At 48.2% G+C, this 27,969-nt stretch overlaps 1 protein-coding gene across 1 annotated transcript in view; it reads left to right on the top strand.

Moving 5' to 3' along the window:
• gpc1a (glypican 1a) overlaps positions 1–27,946 on the top strand; it is a 36,098-nt gene extending 8,152 nt beyond the window's left edge. The window contains exons 2-9 of the mRNA XM_066647439.1: positions 12,858–13,016; positions 18,343–18,740; positions 21,485–21,650; positions 22,561–22,691; positions 23,534–23,671; positions 23,821–23,954; positions 24,792–24,967; positions 26,498–27,946. Of these exons, the coding sequence (XP_066503536.1) occupies positions 12,858–13,016; positions 18,343–18,740; positions 21,485–21,650; positions 22,561–22,691; positions 23,534–23,671; positions 23,821–23,954; positions 24,792–24,967; positions 26,498–26,706 (1,511 nt within the window). The 3' untranslated portion in view covers positions 26,707–27,946. The remainder of the gene's footprint in view (positions 1–12,857; positions 13,017–18,342; positions 18,741–21,484; positions 21,651–22,560; positions 22,692–23,533; positions 23,672–23,820; positions 23,955–24,791; positions 24,968–26,497) is intronic.
• Positions 27,947–27,969: the final 23 nt, after the last annotated feature.

Here is a 27,969-nt window from a genome sequence, read left to right as displayed (position 1 = left end):
TCTGCAGCTGCGGACAAGTGTTCATCAGCCTCGCCGAGTGCCTGCAAGCTGGAGTGTGTTGTGAATAATTCACGGCAAAGCCGGGCGCTCCTCCAGACACTTTGCTCTGTCAATATTAATTGTGCTTTTTCACGCCGGCGAGCCTCTGCCAGGCGAGCGGCGGCGACGGCGTGAGTTATGAAGACGGAAACGTGATTATTAGCGCTGTCAGGAGTGTGGCAGCGTCTCTATTCTCTCAGCCTGGAGGACAAGAGCGCGAGGGGACTTCAGGAGCGGTAGCACAGCCATTAATAGGTTGTTTGTCCCTCTTTGCTGCAGTAGCCACTTCTACTCTGCTAAAAAAGGCTTTATTGTATATGGTTGATATGACATTGCTGTGAGTATTTGCTTGTGCCCTGCACTGTACCCATGACTGTACCGGCTGTGCTGTGCCATATCGTATCGTTCGTGTTCATATTATTATTAAAATGATTTAATAAAGCAATACTGTGATGATAGTGATATTCTGACTTGTTTATGTATGACGTCATGCAGTCACCAGTAATACGTCATACGTTATTTACACGAGTCGTTTAGTGAAGTACGGTGGAAAAAAGTGGAGTGACTTCAGTCGTGTGGCGGTGGTTTGGTGACAGAATATCAGACGTACAGTAAACCGTGGCGTTATGTAAGAAATGAAAGAAGGCTGTAACAACAGACAGTGAAAACACAGCTAATCTGTTCACCACCTCAAGCACAACCACCCGGCGGAGGACGAGGAAAATCAAAAACGCCACAATTCAACAGCCAATAAACTCATTGTTTTGTTATTTACTGTGGTTACTTTTTTGTTGTATTGTATATTATTAATATATTAATTCCGTTGTTTATTCGTTGTCTGTAAGCACTTATCCAGTTCAGGGTCGCGGTGGATCCGGAGCCTACCCGGAATCATGAGCGTCTGTATTTGTGTTTGGAGTTTGTGTGTTGGTCAGAAGTGTTGCACCCCATGAATCTCACAAAACAAGCCCAAACACTGCCTGCTCCCGCTCTCATTTCTGCACTACGGCCTTTTAGGGCTTGTCTAAAGGTCATTTATTCACAGCACGGCTATGTCTCTAGGACTAGGTGAGTGTGAGTGTGTGAGGGACCATGAATAAATGAATGAATAACTTGATTTGTTTATTGTGGTGTGTGAGCCCTTGATTAATGCGCTCTTCAGGTCTGAGCTCAGTCAGGTGGGACCTAAGGCCAGCGCAGGGGGTCTTCTGTGTCTTTATTTAACTCCGCACCTTAGGCGTGTTGTTGTGGTGGCCATATATAGCCCTCCGTGACCTGACTTGGGGTCAGTGTGGAGCTGCTGAGATCAGACACTCCCTCTCTGACTGCGGTAATGAAGTAAGCCCCTGGTGAAGGAGTGAATTAGCCGCTCCTGAGCTCCCCCTCATTAACCTGCGCCGAGTAATTGGATCTAATGAGAGAAAGCGCTGTCAGGGTGCATTAAGTGAAAGTGAGGCGTTTGTCCTGCCGCGGGACTCGCGATGGACGGAGATTACAGGGGTAATCTGACCGAACGTGGCCCTTCCTTCAGGTCACGTTTAGCGCGTCTGGCGCTGTGAGGAAATGAGGGCTAGAACATGATGGTCACTGGCAGCTGCAGAATGTGGAGGACTGAGATAAGTAGGAGCTCTAGGTTTGAGTTCAGTTCAGGAGACCGTCCCCGGCCCCGGGTTCCTGCATCACGCCGTAGTAAAGAAGTGGGACAGAATACAGAACACAAACAAGAAACACACAAATGAGATAAATAACAACTACAGTTTGTCATTGCTGCAGTGGACTAGAGACTTTCTGACTGTGGTAGCGGAGCTATGTTAGGACTTTCTTGTCATGGTGACCTTTCACCACTGTGCTTCACATTTCCCCAATGCACTACACCTTTCCCGCTGTTCTAAACCTTTTCACACATTGATACACATTTCTCCAATTTGCTAAAGCTTTTCCCACTCTGCTACACCTTTTCCCACTGTGCCGCCCGCACCTTTTCCCACTGTGCTACACCTTTTCCCACTGTGCTACACCTTTTCCCACTGTGCTACACCTTTTCCCACTGTGCCACACCTTTTCCCACTGTGCTACACCTTTTCCCACTGTGCCGCCCGCACCTTTTCCCACTGTGCTGCACCTTTTCCCACTGTGCCGCCCGTACCTTTTCCCACTGTGCTGCACCATTTCCCACTGTGCCACACCTTTTCCCACTGTGCCGCCCGCACCTTTTCCCACTGTGCTGCACCTTTTCCCACTGTGCCACACCTTTTCCCACTGTGTCGCCGCACCTTTTCCCACTGTGCTGCACCTTTTCCCACTGTGCCGCCCGCACCTTTTTCCACTGTGCCACACCTTTTCCCACTGTGCCACACCACTTCCCACTGTGCCACACCTTTTCCCACTGTGCCACACCTCTTCCCACTGTGCCGCACCTTTTCCCACTGTGCCGCACCTTTTCCCACTGTGCCGCACCTTTTCCCACTGTGCCGCCCACACCTTTTTCCACTGTGCCACACCTCTTCCCACTGTGCCGCACCTTTTCCCACTGTGCCGCACCTTTTCCCACTGTGCCGCACCTTTTCCCACTGTGCTGCACCTTTTCCCACTGTGCTGCACCTTTTCCCACTGTGCTGCACCTTTTCCCACTGTGCCACACCTCTTCCCACTGTGCCGCACCTTTTCCCACTGTGCTGCACGTTTTCCCACTGTGCCACACCTCTTCCCACTGTGCCACACCTTTTCCCACTGTGCCACACCTTTTTCCACTGTGCCACACCTCTTCCCACTGTGCCGCCCACACCTTTTTCCACTGTGCCACACCTCTTCCCACTGTGCCTCCCACACCTTTTTTCACTGTGCCACACCTCTTCCCAATGTGCCGCACCTTTTCCCACTGTGCTGCACCTTTTCCCACTGTGCCACACCTCTTCCCACTGTGCCACACTATTTCCCACTACACCTTTCCTCACTGCACGCTGACATCCTCCCTTTGCCCGTGCTGCTGCAGTGCCCTAAACAGATCTGAACAGTTTGATATTAGACGGTGGAGGTTATGTCTCTGTGTCTTTTTTATTCCTTTGAGAGCGCCACGCTGTTCTCTCAGAAACGGTCTAATGTTTCTTTCAAGCACACACTCATAGGGCCACACACACACACACACACACACTGTGGTGCATCTGCAGCGCTGGTGGGAGTCAGGCTGAGACACTGCGTGACTGCAGAGAGATTAGCGAGTCTTAGAGGAGAGTAATCCACAGAGGCCTAATCCAGATTTTAGACTGAGTACGGCAATTTAACCTGGGCTTTAGAACCTTGTGTGTGTGTGTGTGTGTGTGTGTGTGTGTGTGTGTGTGTGTGTGTGTAAAACTGTGCAGGACTAAAGCAGGGTCTGAAACAATGCTGTGTTTTATTTGTGCAGCTGTTTCTTTTGGCTGTTGTACTCTTTTAGATTCGTATAAAAATAGTATTTTGAACGCTGTTCAATTAACACTCACAGTGAGATCCAGTTGCTTAAATGTCCTCCCCGCGAAGGTCCAGACCTCAGGATCTGTGCTTCACATTGCTGCTTTAGATTAAGACCCCGCTTTGGAGCCCTGTAAGAAGCACTGGTTTGGAACCGGCCGCAGGCAGAATGACCACAGCCTGCTCCGTCCGTCTCGACACTCGCTTTAGAGTGTGTGAAAAACTCTGATAAACGCTCCATGAAAGTTATTACAGACTGGTCACTGATACAGAGAGAACCAGCACTTTTCCCAGGTCCAGACTGAGGTCCACCGTTTGAAGAAGCCTGGTCTACAGGGTTACACCGTGCTCATCGTAAACTAGTGGCTTTATTCAAAAGGTTCTTCGTTTGCTGCAGAAACGAGAGCAGAAGATGATAGTTATTCACCCAGCTATTAACATCCCGCAGTTTGATTGATGTCACAGTTCGAGCATCAGTGAGTCAGTGACAACTAATCATCAGTCTGTGCTTTTTAAAAGCCCTGAGTAAGCAAACCTCTCTCTCTCTCTCTCTCTCTCTCTCTCTCTCTCAGTCACTGAGCTCAAAGCCTGGGGATTTACCTCACAGCTGCCAAGATCCTGCTCCCTCTCTCTCTTATTATCTCTGGCCTTTGCCAGGCCCCGCCCCCTCCACCCCCCCATAGCAACATCTGTACGTACCGCTAGGGCTGAATATTTAAAAGTCGACAGGCTAAAAATACTCCGTTGGATCTCAGCGAGGCATTGAAGTAGGCAGACAGAGCCCTTGTGGTCCGCTCCTTTCCTCCTGCTCTCACACCCACCCACACAGAACACTTCAGCTCACATATGTCTGACCCCCACCACCTCACAGTATTTTTAGCCTCATGGAAACCCAGAAATGTCCGAATTGAAGCGTGGGTCTGCTTTCCTCTGCTTGTCACTTCCACAGCACTGTTCTAGACCCTCAAAGAGCCTAGACCCACCTCAGCACCCACCGATGTGTAGCATCCACCTGGATCCATGAAAGTCTCCTCTCCACACTTCAGCTTTCAGCTCGGGAGGCGGCGCGAGGGAGTGACTGAGCTTTATTTGAGGATGGGTTCGATCAGGAACCATGGTTTTACGTCTCATCTGAAGACCATCCAACACTGGGACTCACACAGACCACAGGGACAGCACCCCCTGTTGGACACACTGGTGCTGTTCTGAAATGGTTTTAAAAACCAGACGGAGGAAAATGGACTTAAAATATCTTGTTTCTTAAAATTGACAATAAAAACATTTTATTATAATGGACTCGTACTCATCGAGCCCACTCTGTACATGCGGCTCATTCCACACGTGCCCCAGACATCGATTAGCATCTGAGCTACACCAGCAGCTGCATGTTTATGATTGTCATATTGTTTACAGACTTCATCACTTTGTTCCATTGTGTTTCATGTGACGAAGGACCTCGATGTGGCGCCTGTCGGTGAGAAGGAACCAGTGCTGTGAGAACAAAGCCGCTGTGTGTTCAGCATTCGCTTGCTTTGTGTTATTTATTGTCCAGGATTTTGGGGGAGGTGTCTCAGCTGCGGACGAGGGGGAGAAACAGATGATGCTGCGTGTCCTATTTGCTGTGGAATCTGCTTTCTGATGTAGCACGGCTCCTGCGTCTGTCAGACGTGTTGACGTCCGAGGTTTGTTTAATTGTCTGCCGGAGGAGGAGTGTGTGCGTGAGTCCGTTCTGGCAGAGCAGTCAGCGGACCATCGCTGTCGGTGTGGCTCTGCCTTCATTACTGCATCACAGTGGCTCATTAGATCTCCCTGTTAGAGCCTTTATTTCCCCCACTTCCCCGTTTCCTCACTCCCTCCGGTCCCCCCCGGCTGTAAAAACTGAATATGTACATATGGTAGCAGGGCTGTGTGTGCGCTAAATCACACACAGGCCCCGGGTATTTTAACTAAAGCCTTATCGCTGAACCTCAGACAGTAAAACACACACACATTCTGACTCTCATTTGCGAGGCAGGAGGAGTCGGTCTGACTGAAAGCACCGAGGCCCAACTCATTAATTTCCTGACGACGGGGTCTGCCTCAGAAAAAATTACCCAGAATTTAGACAGCGCTGTTATGGGGCATGCCCTGGTTCAGAGGTCAAACAACTGGGGGCCTGAGGCAGCGGGACGCCTGATATGAGACTGGTGCAGAGAGAGAGACTCGCAGGGGACCATTCTCTAATGGACACAGATACAGTGTTGATGGAAATGTCACTGCGAAAGGAGCAAAGGTGGAATGACACTAAAGGTCAGTCCAAAGCTACGGCGCAAGTCCTGCATCGACACGAACCCTATGCATCGTGTTGATGCAGACCACAACGACTGCTATTGGTCCTCTGTTACAATGCGGGTGTAGGGGAGTGGCAGGGGGTCAGAAATATAAAGAGGGAACGGAGGTAATTGCAGGAGACTTAATTAACACAACAAGGGAAGTAAACAGAGAGGCTCAGGAACTAGACAAAGGGACTAAACACGAGCTAAACAGAGTAGAACAAAGAGGATAAACACTAAACAAGAACAGATCTAAAGGGGCAAGACACAAACCGTAAGATGAACGTTAAACAAGGCTAAACAGCAGAACACAGAGAAACTAAACAGAGCACCAATACATAGCAAGACTCTTAAGCACAGACATGACCCACAAACATACACACAACCACAATGACCCACAAACAGGAAACACTGGACTTTAAAAAGACAACACAAACAAGAAACACCTGGGACAGATAACGAGGGGCAGGAACATGAAGGAGAGGGAACAAGAGGGAGGAGCTAAGGCAGAGACAAGGAAGACAGGAACCAAAAGAGCCATGTGCTTTTACATACAGGACAGACAAAGGAAACAATGACACACAGAGAGAAGGAAAACTGGGAACATTTGAGGGAATATGGCGTCTTTGTGTTTGTTACTTTCCTGGCACCGCATGTGAACTACGCTGTGTTCCGATTAGTGCCCTACTCCCTACGTAGTGCAGTTTACAGATAAAACTAATCCTGCTGCACTACTACACTGTGTACCACATATGTTTGTGTGTCCATGTGTCACACAGACACCAACAACGAAGTATAAACACAACGGTGTGCCCTCCCTCTCTCCTTCTGTCTCTGTCTCTGTCTGACTTTCTCTTGTTCTCTCATTATTTCTCTGTTGCTTACTCTCTCCTCCCTGTCTCTGTCTTTCATTCGTCCTCTTCCTCTCAGACGAGTGAGTGATGGCAGTCAGATGGTGATAAACCTGACACAGTGTTGTCTTCATTAAGGACGTGTTATTCTCTTAATTGAGTCCAGTGTTGTGTGTGGTGTGGAGGGGCGTCTGTGTGTGATGCTGTCGACCTGCAGTGATGGAGGGACTCGTTTTACACACGAAGGCGGACACCGAGGTCAGAGCTGGGGCTGTGGGAATAACAACTGCAGCAGGTCCAAATAAAAACCAGAAGTGTAACTTTATTTCTTTAAAAGATGCTTGGCCCTGAAAATCTCTGTAGAATTTGATGGCATTCAGCAATGAGAACACTAATTGCAGGAGACTTAATTAACACAACAAGGGAAGTAAACAGAGAGGCTCAGAGCTGTTTTCGGGCGGTGAGTTCAATTCAGTTCCCGTAGGTTTGGGATGGTACTGGGGGCTTTATGCCCCTCCTGTTTCATATCATTCATTGATTAGTTTGTTCATTCATTCATCTTCTATATCCTCCTGGATGTGAAGGGTTCGACAGTTTCACACACTCACCCAGTCACTCACACACTCACCCAGTCACTCACACGCTCACCCAGTCACTCACACACTCACCCAGTCACTCACACACACCCAGTCACTCACACACTCACACACTTACACCTGTGGACAGTTTCACACACTCACCCAGTCACTCTCACACTCACCCAGTCACTCTCACACTCACCCAGTCACTCACACACTCACCCAGTCACTCACACACTCACCCAGTCACACACACACTCACCCAGTCACTCACACACACCCAGTCACTCACACACACCCAGTCACTCACACACTCACACAGTCACTCACACACTTACACCTGTGGACAGTTTCACACACTCACCCAGTCACTCTCACACTCACCCAGTCACTCACACACTCACCCAGTCACACACACACTCACCCAGTCACTCGCACACTCACCCAGTCACTCACACCTGTGGACAGTTTCACACACTCACACAGTCACTCACACACTAACATGAGTGTTTGGACTGTGGGAGGAAACCAGAGCACATGGACGGTGGGAAGAAACCCACACAGACACAGGGAGAACACACCACACGGCTCACGTTGACCCAAGGCGAGGATCCGAGACCCTGCAGCTGCCCTCTGTGTGTGCGCAGTGTAAACTAATTATGAGGGGGATCTACAAACCTGTGGATGATGGCTGTGTACCAAGATTAAGATGCAAAACAGTAGAGTGTGTTGTTTCAACTGAAATGAAATTCCAGCCACTCCCAGCGTTCCTGATCCAGACTTGGACCGAGTTCTGGAACAATATCCTGAGCTGAGCGTTGACTTACTGGACCAAATAAACTGGGCAGAGGAGGCCCGCCGCTGGGGCTGAGAGGATATGAGCGTCTCTGGAGGTGAGCTGTGGGATTTATGGCTCGAGCCAGGCTCACCTTCAGAGCCTCGCACACCTGCTCGTCCTCGCCGCGAGAAAAAACACAGCCCCAGGCCTCGGCCCCAACGGAGTGGCCTCAAAGTCTCTCCCGGGACGAGAGGGAAAGTTGTGGGAGAAGAAAATGAAAGAGGATTGGCGGAGGAATGCAGAGCTGGCTTTGAAGGAGAAGTTTGGAAGAGCATCCCTCCCTCCTTCTTTCCTTCTTTCCCTCCTTTCACTCATAAGCACTTCCTGTGGCTGTTTGCTCGTTTTCATGTGGAGTTTTTCTTGACTGAAGCGTGTCCAGACCCGGCGTCAGAAGTCCCTCCAGATGATGCGAAGGTGGTGGGGTTTAATCCGCGGTGTCAACACTGGGGAGGAATGTATTTATCCTCCTCTCTTTCTCTCTCCCTCTCCTTCTCTGTATCTCTCTTTTTTGTGATCTCACTCTTTCTCTCTCACCCTCTTTCTCTTTCTTCCTCTGTGTTTCATTCTCACTCTGTCTCACACTGTGGAGGAATGTGTTTATCCACTCTCGGAGCCAGTTCTTCTTCTCCTTCACTAAGTGGAACGGTACCTGGCTCGGCTTAAAGCAGCGTTCTGCGCAGACGGAGCCTCTTCCGGGCGGGTCGCTGCACTTCATGACCAGAGCATGCGGGCGGCGGTCCTGTTTCTTCTTTTCAAAGAGGCATTAAAACTTCAACGTGCCCCCAGTCCCACTCACCCCCCCACGCACTGCTCAGGGGCTGCAGCGACACTCTAACCCCTTGCAGAGGAACGGAGCAATGAGAACCCAGTTCCACTGTTCCACAGACCACAGCTGTGTGGGTTATACCCTCTAGACCTTGCTTGTCACTGTCTGAATGTTTGTTTAGATGTTTCAATATTTGTCAGCATGTTTGAACGTTTGTGTGAATGTTAGAATGTTTGTCTGGATGTTTGTCTGAATGTTTGAATGCTTGTCTGGATGTTAGAACGTTTGTCTGAATGTTTGAATGCTTGTCTGGATGTTAGAACGTTTGTCTGAATGTTTGTCTAGACATTCCTTGTCTGCCTCAGTGATGAACAGCGTCTTAAAGGATTTTTGCTTCTGGCAGACAGGTGATATTTCCCTATTAATCAATGTGTGATCCACTGGGTCCACAGCTACCTGACAATGACATCATTCATACACACACACACACACACACACACACACACACATACTTTCCCTCCCTCCTTTTCTCCTTCTCTCGGGCTCTGAACATGATGAATAGTGTGAGACTGACATCATGACACGAGAAGAGCCTCTTCATCTTCATTTATTTCTTTCTCTACAAAATATGGCAGCCACACCTCATTCACTTCTTACAGGCTCTCTCTCTCTCTCTCTCTCTCTCTCTCTCTCTTTCAGCCTCTCACTCGTTTTCTCTCTCTCTCTCTCTCTCTCTCTCTCTCTCTCTCTCTCTCTCTCTCTCTCTCTCTCTCTCTCTCTTTCAGCCTCTCACTCGTTTTCTCTCTCTCTCTCTCTCTCTCTCTCTCTCTCTTTCAGCCTCTCACTCGTTTTCTCTCTCTCTCTCTCTCTCTCTCTCTCTCTCTCTCTCTCTCTCTCTCTCTTTCAGCCTCTCACTCGTTTCTCTCTCTCTCTCTCTCTCTCTCTCTCTCTCTCTCTCTCTCTCTCTCTCTCTCTCTCTCTTTCAGCCTCTCTCTCTCTCTCTTTCAGCCTCTCACTTTTTTTTGTCTCTCTCTCTCTCTCATGCTCTTTCACTCTCTTTTTCTCTCTTTCATTCTCTCTCTCTCTCTCTCTCTCTCTCTCTCTCTCTCTCTCTCTCTCTCTCTCTATCTGTCTCTCTTTAACATTCCATAAAGTCCTTGTGTATTCTCTCTGTCTGTACCTCTCTCTCTGTGTCTGACTGCGTCTCCCTCTTTCAGTGTCTCATTCTGTTTCTCTCTGTCTCTCTCTCCTCTTTCATTTTTCTTCATCCATCTGTTTGTCTGCCTCCACTCAGTCTTTTGTAGCATGTCGTGTTACAACTGATCTAATGTTCAGAGCTTAGACCCGTCTCACAATCTCAATGATGTAAAGTAAATGTAAAGTAAGAGAGAGAGAGAGAGAGAGAGAGAGAGAGAGAGAGAGACAGACACACAGACAGAGAGAGGGTAGTGTCTGGACATGCTGTGTGTGAGTCGTATTAATATTCAGACCACGCTGCTGCAGTGTTGTGTGTGTGTGTGTGTGTGTGTGTAAGCTGCACGGCTGAGCTGTGTTTGTGTGCGTGTGCAAGTTTTGCTCATGTTGTGGGGACGGGGAAGTGATGGGGAAGTCATGCTGCTGTGGGTGAGGTGTTATAATGAGGTGGTAACATCAGCTTGACCTTTCCCTGCTGTTGTATACACTCTTAATTTGGTTTACAGAGGAGTGTAAGTCGTGCCCATTGCCAAGTGTCAGCTGGAGGTGTGTGGCGCTCTCCAGCACTAAGCCGAGGAGCAGGGGATCCAGTGGTGTGTGGAGAGGCAGATTCCTCCAGCTATCAGTCTGCTAGGCGCTGGCAGATGCCTGGTGTGGCTGGTTTTGTTTGAGAGGTGTGTGTTCCGCTGTGTGTTAAAGGGTCTGTGGTATGATTCAGATCCATCTCTGGTTTTCTCACAATAAAAGCCATGCAAAGAAAAGCACTCTGGGTGAGGAGGGTCCTGAGGATTCTTCCCTAAACGCGTCTGTGGGCACTTAGCAGGAGATGTGTGGAGACGTGTGGACAGCCCTGGCCTTGGTCGTAAAGAGCTCTTTTTTATCTTTTTTTCCCTCTCCACTAAAGCATTACCTCAGTGAATAAATAAAACAGCTTCTCCGCACACTTTTTACTCTCACTCTGAAGTGGGGGGCTATGAAAAATGCATGTGCACCCCCTGAGACTCTTCTACAGGTCAGAATTGGACCGAAAATCTGCTTTCTGAATATCTAAACATCTGCGTATCTCAATGTCCCGAAAGGTCGCCACCATCAGGAGCTCCTCGCTGACCTCCTCCAGAGTCTTTATCCTCAGTTTGAAGCCCACACCTTCAGGGTGTTCCTGGGGGTGAAAAACAGGGAAAGACCTTGTGATCCCAGCAGGGATTTATATGTTAATGACATTATTGTAGATGTGTTCATTTGCATGGAAATCTGCACTGGCCACTCCTCACTGTGTCCGTGTGTGTGAACTATCACTCATTTAAATATGACCCTACATCTTCTTTTGATCAGATAGAGCTTGGAGAATGTAATATACGTTGATTGGATTTGGCTGCAAACATCCTGACGTTTTTCTAATAAACAATTTGAAAACAATGATGAAAACATGACATTTCAGTTTGACATCATTCAGGGCCTGGTCTCACCAAGTTCATTTTTATGTACAAACAAAACAGATGTGATTTACATTGAATGTTGCTCTGTTCCTGCTTCATAGGCATTTTTGTAAACTTCATGGTGTCTTGTATTTGGAGTTAGTTCCATCTAGAGTTAAGTAATACACCTGAAACATTCATTAATTTGTTCAATGTCTGTAAGCGCTTATCCTATTCAGGGTCGCGGTGGGTCCGGAGTCTAGCCGAAATCACTGGGTGCAATGACGGAACACACCCTGGAGGGGGCGGCTGTCCTTCACAGGGCAACACACACACTCACACATTCACTCACACCTTTTGAGTCGCCAATCCACCTACCAACATATGTTTTTGGAGTGTCAGAGGAAACCAGAGCACCCGGAGGAAACCCACACAGACACAGGGAGAACACACCACACTCCTCACAGACAGTCACCCGGAGGAAACCCACACAGACACAGAGAGAACACACCACACTCCTCACAGACAGTCACCCGGAGGAAACCCACGCAGACACAGGGAGAACACACCACACTCCTCACAGACAGTCACCCGGAGGAAACCCACGCAGACACAGAGAGAACACACCACACTCCTCACAGACAGTCACCCGGAGGAAACCCACACAGACACAGAGAGAACACACCACACTCCTCACAGACAGTCAACCGGAGGAAACCCACACAGACACAGGGAGAACACACCACACTCCTCACAGACAGTCACCCGGAGGAAACCCACGCAGACACAGGGAGAACACACCACACTCCTCACAGACAGTCACCCGGAGGAAACCCACGCAGACACAGAGAGAACACACCACACTCCTCACAGACAGTCACCCGGAGGAAACCCACGCAGACACAGAGAGAACACACCACACTCCTCACAGACAGTCACCCGGAGGAAACCCACACAGACACAGGGAGAACACACCATACTCCTCACAGACAGTCACCCGGAGGAAACCCACACAGATACAGGGAGAACACACCACACTCCTCACAGACAGTCACCCGGAGGAAACCCACGCAGACACAGAGAGAACACACCACACTCCTCACAGACAGTCACCCGGAGGAAACCCACACAGACACAGGGAGAACACACCACACTCCTCACAGACAGTCACCCGGAGGAAACCCACACAGACACAGGGAGAACACACCACACTCCTCACAGGACCCTAGAGCTACCTACATCTGAAACACAGATAATAATAATCGTTAAGCTCTAATGTTATTGTTCTCACAGCACAGAAATATAGAAACAGTAAGAAGATTAATAATCCCATGCTCTCTGTAAATCGAACATGAAGTAATTACCACGATGGGCTGTGGCTGTCATTAACATGCTTTTCCCTTGTCTCTTTTGCCAGGTGAGCATCTGCGTGTCTGTCCGCAGGGCTACACGTGCTGCACCAGCGCTATGGAGGAGACACTGTCCAACCTGAGCCGCAGGGAGTTTGAGGGTCTGGTCAGAGAGGCCGGGCGCTCCATTCAGGCCTCACTCAACGCTCAGTACAGGAGCTTCGACAGTGAGTAACAAACACAGACACGGGACACAAACATGCAGTTAGACTAGTTTCATGAAACCAGGCACAACTGTCTAACACTGAGGGCACACTGCCTGAGTTCAGGGTCTGTGTAGTTAGCTTTGGCCTCCGGAGCAACTTGGAAAAAAGGTGTCACAAAGCAGTTTACAGAAGTAAAATGGAGAGGAGCGATGCTAGGAATGAGGGCAGGTAACTGGTCTCAAGGCAGGTGAGCAGGAGACCCCGATGGTCAGTTTTCCATTAGCATCCTGCCGTACAGGAGGGCAGTCATTAACCCAGAAGAGAGCGGATAGATGCCATTGGTTCAGTTTGTATTCATGAATTATAGAGAATATGAATATAGTGTGGCGAAAGACTCCAGCAGCTCTAACCACAGCCGCCAAACTGCAAGGAGAGAACCAGAAGGAACAGACATGAGAACCCCTGGAAAACTGGTATCCCCCTGCTCCCCCGTCACCAAGCACAACAGCATAATTCCCTCTGTCACTAAACCCCTGGATCTGTAACCTTTATCTAAAGGCACATGTCCACTGTGCGGTGTTGGCTCGGCTCGGCACGGCTCAACTCGCTTTTCTCTGGTCATGTTTCCACTATCAAAGCTCTCCTGCGAAATGTAGCTGTCTGTTACAGGAACAGAGGGTTAAGGAAACAACAAGAGCTGCAGTAACGTTTATTATTGTTTACTCATTGTGTATTTGTGTGTGTTGTTGGGTAGTTTTTTTGTACGGAACACAGCTCTGTCATCGGCGGAGTAGGTACCATGCAGTGGAAAAGCCCCGTAAGGGAGCAGTCGAATGATAAATCTTCATCCAAAACCTTTGGGATGAGTCCCCAGTAACTGACCACACTAGTTTTCTTGTGAATACCACTAAACGCTCACAGCTGTGTTCCAACACTGTAAAGTAGATTAACCTTTTAAAAAAGGAGCTAAATCCCATTCGTACCCTTCATTTCAGGAGAAATGTTGGATGACCAGGTATCCTCAAACTTCAGTCCATAAAGGGTTTGATTGTACCTCAAATCCCGACCACAGGGGGCAGCAGAGAGGCCGTTTGGATGAGCTTGCGCTGCACAAAGACTAACCCCCGGACCCCAGTTTGCTTCCAGCGCTCTCCCATTCAGATTCATATGGATCGGGTTAGCGTTTTTACGCGTGCTCTTTAAAGGCACCTGGCTAAATGAACGGTGGAGGTGAAGGGTGAGGACTTTGAAGCACACGTCCTCTCCTGGTTTGTGTCAGGGTAAGTGCAGATTAAAGAGAGGGGGAAATGTTCTCAGAGCGGCTCGGTAGGAGCCCTTTTCATGGCCCTCTCCAGCAGCCCCCCATTAAAACATGATGAACTATGATGGAGTGTGTCCGGCTGTAATGATAAGAAACAGCAGGGGTCTTCACAGTGAGCAGCTTTCGTGCTTTATGAAGCCGGTCTTTGAACAGTAAGATATATTGTTTGTGGAGGTCATTGTGTGGTTTTCAGTGTGGTGTAGCAGTCACGGTTCTCCTCTATGAGCACTAAAGCTGGCTTTACTCTCTTTATGGGACCACTTGCAGGTTAAAGCTCATTTATGCTGAAGGTTAAATACAGATACGGATATGGATTCAGATACTGAGCCCTCTGTCTGTACTTGGTCATTTCCTTCGTCCAACAGCGTGAAGATGTCTAGACTGCTAGGAACCATGGGGGCAGTGTAGCCAATCGTGCAACCCTCACTCACAGGCGACTCTGCGAGCCCCCACACTTGATGTGGGGGGCTACACTGTAAAAGACGTTAACGAATCCCTCGGCACATGTCCGAAAGCACTGGATGTGACCGCTGTTTGTGGTCAGTTTCTCTCACGACTGTGATACAAGTGAAAATAATTCTATCGTGATTTATTTAACGGCCTCAGGCCACCGCTACCGTCTCTGTGCTTGTTCGTTTCGTGACTCTGAGCTGTAATCTCTAGTAGACCTATTAATTTAAGCCACACTAAGTAGGATGTTACAATCAAATTACAGCTTCAAAATTATTGTGATGCTCCACTGACACTTTCATGTCCCTACTCCGTGCACAGCACTGCAGAAACTGCATTATGTAACCCATCCCCCTGTTTCAGGACACTGCTGCAAAACTTATTCTCACTCTGAAACTGCAGAGGGAGCCCAGGAGCAAAATTCATTCATTCATTATCTGTAACCCCTATCCAGCTGAGGGTTGCGGTGGGTCCAGAGCCTACCTGGAATCATTGGGCGCAAGGGGGGAATACACCCTGGAGGGGGCGCCAGTCCTTCACAGAGCAACACACACTCACACACACTCACACACACACTCACACATTAACTCACACCTAATGACACTTTTGAGTCTCCAATCCACCTACCAACGTGTGTTTTTGGACTGTGGGAGGAATCCGGAGCACCCGGAGGAAACCCACACAGACACAAGGAGAACACACCACACTCCTCACAGACAGTCACCCGGAGGAAACCCAGCAGACACAGGGAGAACACACCACACTCCTCACAGACAGTCACCCGGAGGAAACCCACACAGACACAGAGAGAACACACCACACTCCTCACAGACAGTCACCCGGAGGAAACCCAGCAGACACAGGGAGAACACACCACACTCCTCACAGACAGTCACCCGGAGGAAACCCACGCAGACACAGGGAGAACACACCACACTCCTCACAGACAGTCACCAGGAGGAAACCCACGCAGACACAGGGAGAACACACCACACTCCTCACAGACAGTCACCAGGAGGAAACCCACACAGACACAGGGAGAACACACCACACTCCTCACAGTCACCCGGAGCGGCAATCAAACCCACAACCTCCAGGTCCTTGGAGCTGTGTGACTGCGACACTAACCTGCTGCGCCACCGTGCCACCCCAAAATAACCCCCAATTATATACTTTAACATCAGTGCCCACGTAAAGGACATGTGGAGGTGTTTGGACAGTGCCTTGACAGAGATGTAGCAGTTAACACATTTCATAAAACAATGGCACCAGGGTGATAAACCGGTATGCAGCCTCTTGCAGGCCCCCTTGTGGTCATTCTGCAGGTGTCTCTGTCCCTGATAGCTCTTTCTAAGTTCTCCCGGGGAATTCTCGGGTCAGTCGGGAGATATAATCCCTCCAGAGGGCTCTGGGTTTCCCCTGGGGACTCCTCAGAGTTGGCTCTGCAGCAGGAGGTGTCCAGGGGCATTTTTATCAGATGTCTTAACAATCTCAGCTGGCTTCTCTCAACGCAGAGCTCCTCCTAGATCACAGCCAGAGAGAACTACATGTAAAGCTGTATGCACGTTCTCTCTGGAATGAGTCATTACTAAATGCTCATAACCTTAGTCTCATTGTTATCATTTATATTTTATTGATATTATTAAGTATATTAAGATTACATTGCTATTAGATATCCTATAACACCACTTACTCTCTGAGTGTTTAAAGTTGAGCTGTTAGTGAGCAATGAGTGCTTAAAAGGGAGCTGTAAACAAGCAAACCTGTACATAGTGATGCAATTTACTCTCCTTTGCTCAGAGCTCAGAGACAGAAAAAAAAAGTTTTCACAAAAAAATAATCAGTGGCTATGATTCAGCGCTCGCTCCGAACCCTCTTCTCGCCAACTCCCCTCGGGTCGGCTTCGGAGCTGGAGGAGAAAGCTCAGACACTTCCACACACCCTTCATGCCCTCCCTGGACATGCGCATGTGTACCGTGCCACTTTTAAAAACTCTTCTGGCATCGCTCTCTGAAATATTCATGAGAGGAATGACAGTCAAAAATACTGTCTTATGTGTTTGATGAAAGATTTATACTGCTTACACGGTCCTCTTTGGAGAAGAGCTCACACAGCGAGTGCTGATGGATCCGGTTTGGCAGAACCAGAGAATGGAGCCCTAGTACAATTCAAAGGACCAGACTAGTCACGTATGGAGCCAGGCCCTGCATTTTCAAGACATTATATTAAAAAAAATCCACAGAAATGTGTGTGAAGGGAACTGCACGGGCTGTGTATTTGATTTACTACCGTCTCAGAGCTGCCGAAATGAAACTGACCCCAGCCTGGTGACGGTTTTGAAGTGAGACTTTCCTGCAGACCCCAGTCTGTCTGAGGTTTTATTTTTATTGCTGCACATAAAGCACCAGTGTTTTTAATTAATGTGCTAATGCCAGTCTAAATTTCAGTAAATATTAGTTAAACTCGCACAGTTACAATAAGACAGTACCTACGTCCCCACAAAGTCATAATTACCAGTGAAAACCACTGATTTTTCAATAAGCTTCAACGTGCTGTTGAGTAATTGGCAGCAAATTAAGCAAAGGTAGCTACACCAAACACACACACACACACACACACACACATACACAGGCACGTGCTCGCACATCCTAACAGGACTAAACAACGTCACACATTCTAATACGTCCAAATACCACACACACAGACACACACACACACGCGCTAGCAATACTGAACCCCATCACACAGACACACACGCACAGGCACGTGCTCGCACATCCTAACAGGAGTAAACAATGTCACACATTCTTCATTCATTGTCTGTAGCCCTTATCCAGTTCAGGGTCGCGGTGGGTCCAGAGCCTACCTGGAATCACTGGGTGCAAGGCGGGAATACACCCTGGAGGGGGCGCCAGTCCTTCGCAGGGCAACACAGTCACACACATTCACACCTACGGACAATTTTGAGTCACCAATCCACCTGCAATGTGTGTTTTTTGGACTGTGGGAGGAAACCGGAGCACCTGGAGGAAACCCACACAGACACAGGGTGAACACACCACACTCCTCACAGACAGTCACCCGGAGGAAACCCACACAGACACAGAGAGAACACACCACACTCCTCACAGACAGTCACCCAGAGGAAACCCACGCAGACACAGAGAGAACACACCACACTCCTCACAGACAGTCACCCGGAGCGGGAATCGAACCCACAACCTCCAGGCCCCTGGAGCCATGTGACTGCGACACCTACCTGCTGCGCCACCGTGCCGCCCGTCACACATTCTAATACATCTAAATACTACACACACACACACACACAAACACACACGCTAGCAAGACTGAACCCCATCACACACACACACACATACACAGGCACGTGCTCGCACATCCTAACAGGACTAAACAACGTCACACATTCTAATACGTCCAAATACCACACACACAGACACACACACACACACACACGCTAGCAAGACTGAACCCCATCACACACACACACACACACACACATGCTAATAAATATGACTGATCTCTGAAAGGTGTAATCCCTGTGTTCTTTCCCTGCAGCATATTTCCTGGAGCTCCTGGGCGGATCGGAGCGCTGGATGGAGGAGGCGTTCGTCAAGGCTCTGGGTTCCCTGTACGCCCCGAACGCCGGAGTGTTCAGAGACCTGTACTCAGACCTGCGGCGCTATTACCGGGGCGGGTCACTGAACCTGGAGGAGGCACTGGACGAATTCTGGACTCGTCTGCTGGAGCGCCTCCTGAAGGCCTCGGACCCAGACGCAGCCGCCCTCGTGTCAGACGACTTCCTGGAGTGTGCGTCCAAGCTGAGCGAGACGCTGCGTCCGTTCGGCGAGGCGCCGCGGGAGCTCAAGGGTCGACTGGTGCGTGTCTTCATTGCCGCTAGAGCCTTCGTCCAGGGCCTGAACATTGCTGGAGAGGTGGTCCGGAAGGTCTCTCAGGTAAAATGGTGGTGCTATTTCTAAACATGGGCATGACACCGATGCGGTGTGGTTAGTGTGGGTTGCGCTGGGGCGAGTGGATCAGACACCGCAGAGCTGCTGGAGTTTTTAAACCTCTCAGCGTCCTGTGTCTCACACACTGTGAAGCAACAGATGAGGTACTCTCTCTGATTTTAAGTCTAACCAACGAGGGAGGAGTGTCTCACAGAGTGGACAGAGAGTGGACACAGGGTTTAAAAACTCCAGCAGCACTGCTGTGTCTGATCCACTCTACACCAGCACAACACACACTAACACAATCAAACCTGCTCTGTGCTATTACTCTGGGGGCTCTGAGCATTGGAGTACAGGGTGAAATGGGGTGAACAAAGTATGCAGAGCCACTGATGTGCTCCTGTGTGGTCAGTGGAGACGAGAGAAAGGAGAGTAAGTGTAGGAACAAGGAGGTGGTCATAATGGTACGGCTGGACGGTGTATATCCGAGTTTGTAAAGGCAGGTTTGGCCATTTGTGGTCTGTCTCTAAACCCATCATGAGGTTAATGAAGAGAAACGTCGTTAAAAGTGATGAGACTGCTGGGAGTCTTCAGCTTCACTGTGATGCGTCTTGTGTCGGCCACAGCATTAAAGTCTCTCTCTCTCTCTCTCTCTCTCTCTCTCTGTCTGTCTCTCTCTCTCTGTCTGTATGTCTCTCTTTTTCTCTGTCTCCCTCTCTCTGTCTCTCTCTCTCTCTTTCTCTCTCTCTGTCTTTCTTTCTGTCTGTCTCTCTCTCTTTCTTTCTCTCTGTCTTTCTCTCTCTGTCTGTCTGTCTGTCTCTCTCTCTGTCTCTCTCTCACTTTTCCTCTGTCTCTCTCTTTTTCTTTCTCTCTGTCTCTCTTTTTTCTCTCTCTCTTTTTCTTTTTTGCCCCCCCCCCCCTCTCTCTCTCTCTCTCTCTCTCTCTCTCTCTCTCTCTCTGAGGTTAGAGCATCTTGTTTCTGCTCCTGATGTGCCAGATGCAGGAAAAAGAAGTGCACACTGTGATTTAATGAGTGTTAAATTTGTCCCAAAATTCCTGAGAAAAAACACGGACAAGCTGTGTGCCTTCAGGCATTTTTCCTGAGAAAAAAGTCCGCCAGGAATTTTACGCCGAGTCCTCACCAGCTGTCCTTCTGCTCCAAACTAAAGCACTCTGCTCCCTTGATGTAAAAAATAGGGCGCAGTGCGACAGCTCTGTGCTTTAAGAGAGACCTACAGAGCGAGAGTAAACCACCCAGAGCGTCAGTGTCCAGAGACTGGCCAGAAGTTTGTGGACTCGTTCATGCCTCATTTTCTCAGAAACGGAGATGTGACTAGTGCTGAGGTAAAAGCTGCTTTTCTGGGAAAGCTTTACACTGGATGACAATTTGATGGCAGCCACAAGAACTTTATAAAGGTTAAGTAATGATGTTGGAATAGATCTGAAACACAAACTCCAGTCCAAATCATCATTAAGTTCCACCTTTCCAGAAAACTTAGTCCCACTTCAGCCAAACGGGACTTTCCCACTGTCTGGTACCTGGGGACGGGCGGTATCCACATTTTTCATACCGTCATACCGTCTGAAAATATTACCACGCTATACAGTACTGCCGTGGGGGGGAGGTGAGCTCAGCCCGACAGTGCACACCGACACACATCAATAAAAATGCATTTCTGAGAGAGAGACATGTAGCGCCTGGTGCTGGAGGAACAGAATTTCAAAAATAAGTGAAATAAGACGGTTCTACTCTGTTTAGAAGCACAGCTGAGCAGCTAAGATAGCACACCACAGCAGATGTTCCAGCGAACTGAGTCTCAAATCACACACGTTTAGAGATAAAGCCTCACACCTGTGAACACAAAGTCAAATGAAGGGTCTTCTAAATATTGGGCTTGTGTTGTTTTCCCCATCCATCTTCAGAGTGTGAACATGTGCTTAAAGACACAGAACAAAAATTTGACACACCACACAAGTCATAACTTTAAAAATGTGGTGGGTGAATAAGGGCAGTATTTCAAATACCACGATATGAAGTGTTACCAACCCTAATGGTACCTACACTACTCAAATCTACTCGACTATACTTTTGTCCCTCGTACCTGCTTTGTTTCCACTACCACAGTGGCATCTCAAAGTCTCTAAGGGGAACAGCAGGCTTTAGAAACCACAACAACGGCAGTGGTAACGTTAAGCGGTGTTTACTCATGGTGTATTGGCGTGTTGTTGTTGTTTGGGACTGAACACAGCTCCGTCATCAGTTCAGACAGATCAGTAGAGTTTGTTCCTTCCTTGTTGCAGCGTCCAGCTCTCGCTGGATTCTTTCGTCGGCCACCGATCCAAGGAGCGTTTGAACCTCTTCAAAAGACCACGGCGTCATTTTACGAGCTGCCGTCGTGAGTCGGATAAAAACAAACGTGATCTCTGCTGCAGCTGGAGATTTTACAGATGGAGAGTTGGTGCTGGTCGTCTGCGTTGCGTGGCGTAGAGTGACGACTCTCTCTGGACGATCAGCGCTCTGCAAGGTTTACACGCCACGGTTTAGTCCCTACTCGACTCGCTCTGAACCACGAGAGAACAGCCACTAAACAAGAACCCGCTTCCAGAACCAGGACCTGATTCACCTGGTGGAGGAGGAGAAAGCAGAGTAGACTCGAGTAGAGTAGGGGCTAGGCAGTGGAATAATGGGTGACAAACTTTTGGACGTACAGTATCCATTAACCATGTGCTCTCTCTGATGTCTGTTTCAGGTTCCACTGACTCCGGAGTGTAACAGTGCCATCATGAAACTGGTGTACTGCCCTCACTGCCGAGGCCTGGGCTCAGCCAAGCCCTGCGCAAACTACTGCAAGAACGTCATGAAGGGCTGCCTGGCCAACCAGGCTGATCTGGACACAGAGTGGCAGAATCTCGTGGGTCAGTGACATGTGCTGTTTAAATGCCTCTAAAATTAAAGTTTTAAAGCAACACTAGGTAGTATTTTTACCTTACAATTACACCTTCAAAACCATTGGGGTGCTCCACTGTGCTGTAACAGGGAGAACAGAGCCTCTGTCGTTGCTAATCTGGGCTCAGCACTGCAGAAAATGCACTGTGTAACGTTTGGAGGAGAGGTGGAAACCACAACCTCCCTCCCACTCCTACTTGATTTAAAGACAGTGCTGTAAAAGTAAATTAACAATAATAATACTAATACATTTTATATAACTAGGGCCTTTTAAGACTCCTGATGACATTGTACAATAGCAATATTTTTAAAAAAAGCACAATTGAATAAGGAATATAAATCAAATTATACACTGCAACTGTAGGGGGCGCTCAAGAGCAAGAACAACAAGCTTTACCTAGTGTTGCTTTAAACCTAGAAGTTATCTAAGTCCACAAAGCAGTGGTTTAGTGGGGTATGATGATTGTTCTGTGGCCTGCACAAACCCCTTCTAATGTTCTTCTACTCCTACTGGAAAAAGTAGTACCTACTGCTGCTTTAAACAAAAGGGATTGAATGCATTGCTAGGTCACTTGGTGCTGGCTGAATTTTTGCAGTGCACTGTGGTCACAGCTGGTGGGAGATAAATCTGCAGTTGTTTCATTAACTGGAAGATATTTCTTGATTTGCAGTAATTGTTTGTCACCTGTGGATTTTCTCCTGAAGAAAAGATCACACACAGAGACACATGCTGTCCACGTTGTGTAATACTCACTCTCTCTCTCTCTCTCTCTCTCTTTCTCTCTCTCTCTTTCTCTCTCTCTCTTTCTCTCTCTCTCTCTCTCTCTCTCTCTTTCTCTCTCTCTCTCTCTCTGTCTCTCTCTCTCTCTCTGTGGTCAGACACAATGCTGAAGGTGGCCTCCAGTTTTGGGACGGAGCCGAGCATGGACGTAATTCTCCACTCCATCCCAGTCCGAATCTCTGATGCTGTGCTCCACATGCAGGAGAACATGGAGCTCTACACCAACAAGGTCAGAGCTCTCCCTTTAATCCTTGTGCATTTCTTTTTGTTGTTGATGAGTTATGATGTGTGTGTGTGTGTGGGGGGGGTGTTGGGGGATAACCATGTACATATTACATTGTAGGAACAAAAACCTGTGTACACACTCACTTTGTGGGGACTATCCTTTCTTGTGGGGACCACAAGCTGCTCAGTACAATTTAAAACATCTTGTTCTAAACCAGTTGGGCCAGTGGTGCTTGTGAATCACACGGTTCCAGGTTGGTTCCCACTATAAATCACCCCAACCCCCAGCTGATGGCGGCACAAAACCCTTGTTGCAGCGTCCAGCTCTTGCTGGATTCTTTCGTCGGCCACCGATCCGAGGAGCGTTCGAACCTGTTCAAAAGACCACGGCGTCATTTTACGAGCTGCCGTCGTGAGTCGGATAAAAACAAACGTGATCTCTGCTGCAGCTGGAGATTTTACAGATGGAGAGTTGGTGCTGGTCGTCTGCGTTGCGTGGCGTAGAGTGACGACTCTCTCTGGACGATCAGCGCTCTGCAAGGTTTACACGCCACGGTTTAGTCCCTACTCGACTCACTCTGAACCACGAGAGAACAACCACTAAACAAGAACCCGGGTCCAGAACCAGGACCTGATTCACCTGGTGGAGGAGCAGAAAGCAGAGTAGACTCGAGTAGAGTAGGGGCTAGGCAGTGGAATAATGGGTGACAAACTTTTGGACGTACAGTATCCATTAATGGATAAAAATGAGAACAGAGTAGAGTTGATGCCGTAGAAAAGTGGCATTACTCTCCAAGAAATTAATGCATGTTAAATTGGGTGTGTGTATGTGTATGTGTTTTACAGGTTTTCCAGGCTTGTGGGGACCGTGGAGAGGAAGGAACTCAGAGCTCAGTGTCTGAGGAGCCCATGAAGACCGAGAGCACAGTAACAGCACTGGAGTATAAACCCAGCTCCTCAGCAGCAGTCAGACTGGAGGTGCAGGTGTGTGGTTCTTTTGTGTGTGTGTGTGTGTGTGTGTGTGTGTGTGCTCGCTCATGTACCGTCTTGTGGAACACTTAACCTCCTGCACTTTGCATTCTGTATAAAACATTATTAATGGTAGTGTACTTTCTATTTTCGTCTGTGGACAGGTCTCGGATGTGTCCAGTAAACTGAAGGAGATGCAGTTTTACTGGATCCAGCTTCCCTCAGCTCTGTGTAACAGCAAAGCAGCGTCCGGCTCGTCCAGTGATGACAGGTGCTGGAACGGCATGAACAAGGCCAAGTAAAGAACTTACTTTCTATTTCTCTCTCAGTAATTCCACTGAAATTTAACGTCACTGTCCACTCTTCCTGAGAAAGGGAGGCTCTGGACTCTATTGTTTCTGTAATGCATGCTGAGATCTCAACCTTACAGATGTCTGGCCTGTGGTAAAACTGCATTACTTCACTTCGTCATTCCCGTCCAAACAGCACTGTGTTGTGGTTAATTCGGGGTCAAAAAGCAGATTGAGAATTCAGACCACAGCTAAAAGTCCACGTGTCTGAGACTGAGCTCAAAACTACCTTTCACCTCTCGGCTCTTTTTTTTCACCCGCGGTAATTTCATCGAATCTCTGCCACAGAACGCTCCTTTATTGAATACACATCAGACATGATTAATCTGTGTGTGTGTGTGTGTCTCTGAAGGCACGTAAATGAGAGACCGAATACCAGGCTATCATTTTGAGTCATCAATATTTTATTGAAAGGCTGGCCCTGGAAAATATGGTGCGCCTCCTGGGACAGATTGATACGCATAATGTGATGAAAGCATGAAAAATGAATGTGTGTGTATCCAGGCCCCCACAGGCCGGGCCAGACCTTAGGTTTTGGAATGGTTTTCTATAACGACGTGAAGTGGGATCTAATAAAAGCCAGTATAGAAATGTCACGGATTCCTACCCGAGGCCGTCGGCTGAGTTTTGATAACATTGCCCCTCCGTAAATAAGGAATTTGTTTATCTTCGGTTCAGACGGCAGCCGTCGGAGTAGGATTCCTCGGGCAAATCCTGAGACGGCTGTTGAAAAAATGACCAAAAGGCAGCGCTAATGAAAGGTTTGTGATTGGTTTGACCTGTAGGTACCTGCCCGAGGTCATGGGAGATGGATTGGCCAATCAGATCAATAACCCAGAGGTGGACATTGACATCACCAAGCCAGACATGACGATACGACAGCAGATCATGCAGCTGAAGATCATGTCCAATCGACTGAAGAATGCGCTGGATGGAAACGATGTGGATTTCCAGGACACGAGTGAGTGGAGTTAGTGTCGTGTGTGTTAAGCTCTCGCTGCATGGACATAGTTCGACTTCAGCGTGCTTTATTTTATTAAACGTGCGCAGATCAATACTTGTAGCTTTAGGTGTGGTGTTGTCTAGAATTCTCTGTTCAGGTAGGCGTATATACATATGTGTGTGTGTGTGTGTGTGAGAGAGAGAGGCATTGAATAAGTTGTGGAACATCATAAAATAAATGGTAAGCTGCTTTTGAGAAGTAATGTAAACCTTATGGAATAGTCTTTGCACAGTTTATGACATAATAACCTGTTCTCACACACAGACAAGAGGAATGACACCGGGGATTGGTTTTAAACTAAATACACATCAACTTTGAACACTCCCTTAGTCCAGTTTTCTTGCTCTCTCACACACACATCACACACACACACACACACACACACCGCACAAAGGAGCTAATAGTCATCTTCTGACTTCTGACTCTTTCCCCACGTTATGAAACACACATTATATTGACACCCAGAGTCTGAGCCAATCGTCTTCCTTTATATGCACTTGATCTCCATCTGGTTCCTATCACAGTCTTCTCTCTCTCTCTCTACTCTCTCTCTATATATATATATATCTCCCCTCTCTCTCTCTGTCCCTCTCTCTCTCCCTGTCTCCTCTCTCTCTCTCTCTCTCTGTCTCTGTCTCCTCTCTCTCTCTCTCTCTCTGTCTCTCTCTCTCCCTGTCTCCTCTCTCTCTCCTGTCTCCCTCTCTCTCTCTCTCTCTCCCTGTCTCCTCTCTCTCTCTCTCTCTCTCTCTCTCTCTGTCTCCTCTCTCTCTCTCTCTCTCTCTCTCTCTCTCTCTCTCTGTCTCTCTCTCCCTGTCTCCCCTCTCTCTCTCGCTCTCTCTCTCGCTCTCTCTCTCTCTCTCTCTCTCTCTCTCTCTCTCTCTCTCTCTCTCTCTCTGTCTCTCTCTCTCTCTCTCTCTCTGGGCTGAGCCCCGTTTGACACAGAACTGTGGATGGAGATCATTCGCCCTAAAAGCTGAAAAGCTGAAGTCTACTTTTACAAACTCTTCATCTCTCTGTAAAAACACACTGTCGCTCACAAGTGACCATCGCTCAGTTTCACACAGAACAGAGACGGACACCAGACTTCACTGGTCACACGCGGAGAGTGTGTGTGTCTCGTGTGTGTCTCAGCCCCTCTTCACAGCCTCAGAACTGTGGATGTGAGGGGTGTGGGGGTCTGGTGATGAGACGGAGAGGACAGGGCACACTCTGCGGTGTCAGGGAGTGTTTGACCTGTGTTTCTGCGCTGTGTTTTCACAAAGATATTCATAACAACATCCAGAAACCTCCAATTTATTATGCGTTCATAGACCCAGAGGGTTAAACATGCCCAAAACCATGTGGGGAAACCCACTCTGTGGAGTATAAACAAAGCAAATTTGATTCTTCATCTAATGTGAGCTGTAGAATCATTCTCACAAAACTGTGGTTAAAACGACTTACTGCTGCTTTTGATTATATTTTTTCCCTCCCCACCAATACCCCCAGGTGATGACATCAGTGGCTCAGGAAGCGGAATGTGCAGCGACCAGCACTGCATCCGAGGCAGGACGCCGGTGTTCGGCCCCAAACTGGACCGCCCCAAACTGGACGCCTACGGCCCAGAGAACAAGAAAGTGAAAGGCTTCGGAAACCAAACTCATCCCTGCGTCTCTTTAATCCTGCTGCTGCTCCTCAGCCTCCTGCTCAGACGGTAATGGACACCGCGTCCGGCCGAACGGGACACGGGGATCCAGGGTGGGGTGGGCAAGACAGAGGGTGGGCTTCCAGGAAAAACCTCGGTGAGGGATCAAAGTTGCCAAAAGAAAAGTCAGCGAACAAACGGACCTTTCATCTGGGAGAGGGACAGAGGGAGTGACGAAACCTTTTATAATTTCCATTATTTTTAAACGTACGTCCAGATTTTTCTCTGTAACTTTGAATGTCAGAAGAAAACGTAACCCTTTAGAGAAGGTCGGTGGTTTTTGTAACGATACACATTCCTCAAACCTCTTAAGCGTTCCGCCCCATTACTCTGTGTTTCATTTCACATTTCACCACACTCCAGTCATTCAGGTTCATCCTGACACTGCCGCTCTTCTGTTTTAATCCAGCTCTTCACAGCTAACGCCAGCCATTACCGCAGACATGCCTTCAGGATCAAACTGTCCCAGAAATGAAACGATTCCCAGGTGATATGAAAGAATTAGGAGTATTCCCTGATAAGACACGAGGGCGTATTCCAATACACCGCTTTTCCTTTAGACTCCTATTTATTCATAGTTTGGAAAACAGTGTTAGTCTGAGATTTAAAGGTGAATATAATCCCTACATCAGCCAGAATCTGTCTTAAATCCAAACTGATTGTATGATGAACTTCCTGAGCACAGTGTTTAACGTAACTGACAGGTCAATGACAAGTTACAAATATTACGTAGTATTCCTTTAAGATAAAAATGTATTTTACACATGGAATGTCATCTTATTGAATGTTTACTGATGAGACGAGAAGTGTCCAGTGATGAACTTACGATTCTAATAAACGGTACAGATGTAGGGGACTAGTGTTAGGAGTCTAGCCCATGGACTCTTATTGGTGCAGTCTGCTGTGCTGATGTCAGTGGTTTACCCCCTACACTACACCAGCCGAGTCTGTGTAACCACTCCAGAGAAAAGTCAGTGAAGTGCACATAATAATAAGCTCTCTGTCAGAAAACACTGATCACGGTGAATGAATGTGGAGAGGTGTTGAGTAACGGAGATTACTGTGGTGAACTTCGGAGCACATGTTTTTACTAGAGCACATTGGAGGGAGGCCTGAGGGATGAAGTTTATTCTGAATTTAGACTTTTTTTACACCGCATCTTTCACTTTACGGCAGCATCATTCACTCCTTAAACATCACTGTTTTGAACGGTTTTTACTGAGTGATGCCTTTACTGTGTGGCTTTCTGGGAAATAAAAAAAAAGGGCCTGATCAT

Source organism: Hoplias malabaricus, chromosome 16 (assembly GCF_029633855.1).
Source record: "Hoplias malabaricus isolate fHopMal1 chromosome 16, fHopMal1.hap1, whole genome shotgun sequence".
Lineage (NCBI taxonomy): Eukaryota > Metazoa > Chordata > Actinopteri > Characiformes > Erythrinidae > Hoplias > Hoplias malabaricus.
Note: the sequence above shows the minus strand (reverse complement) of the source record. Positions and strands in the feature narration are given on the sequence as shown.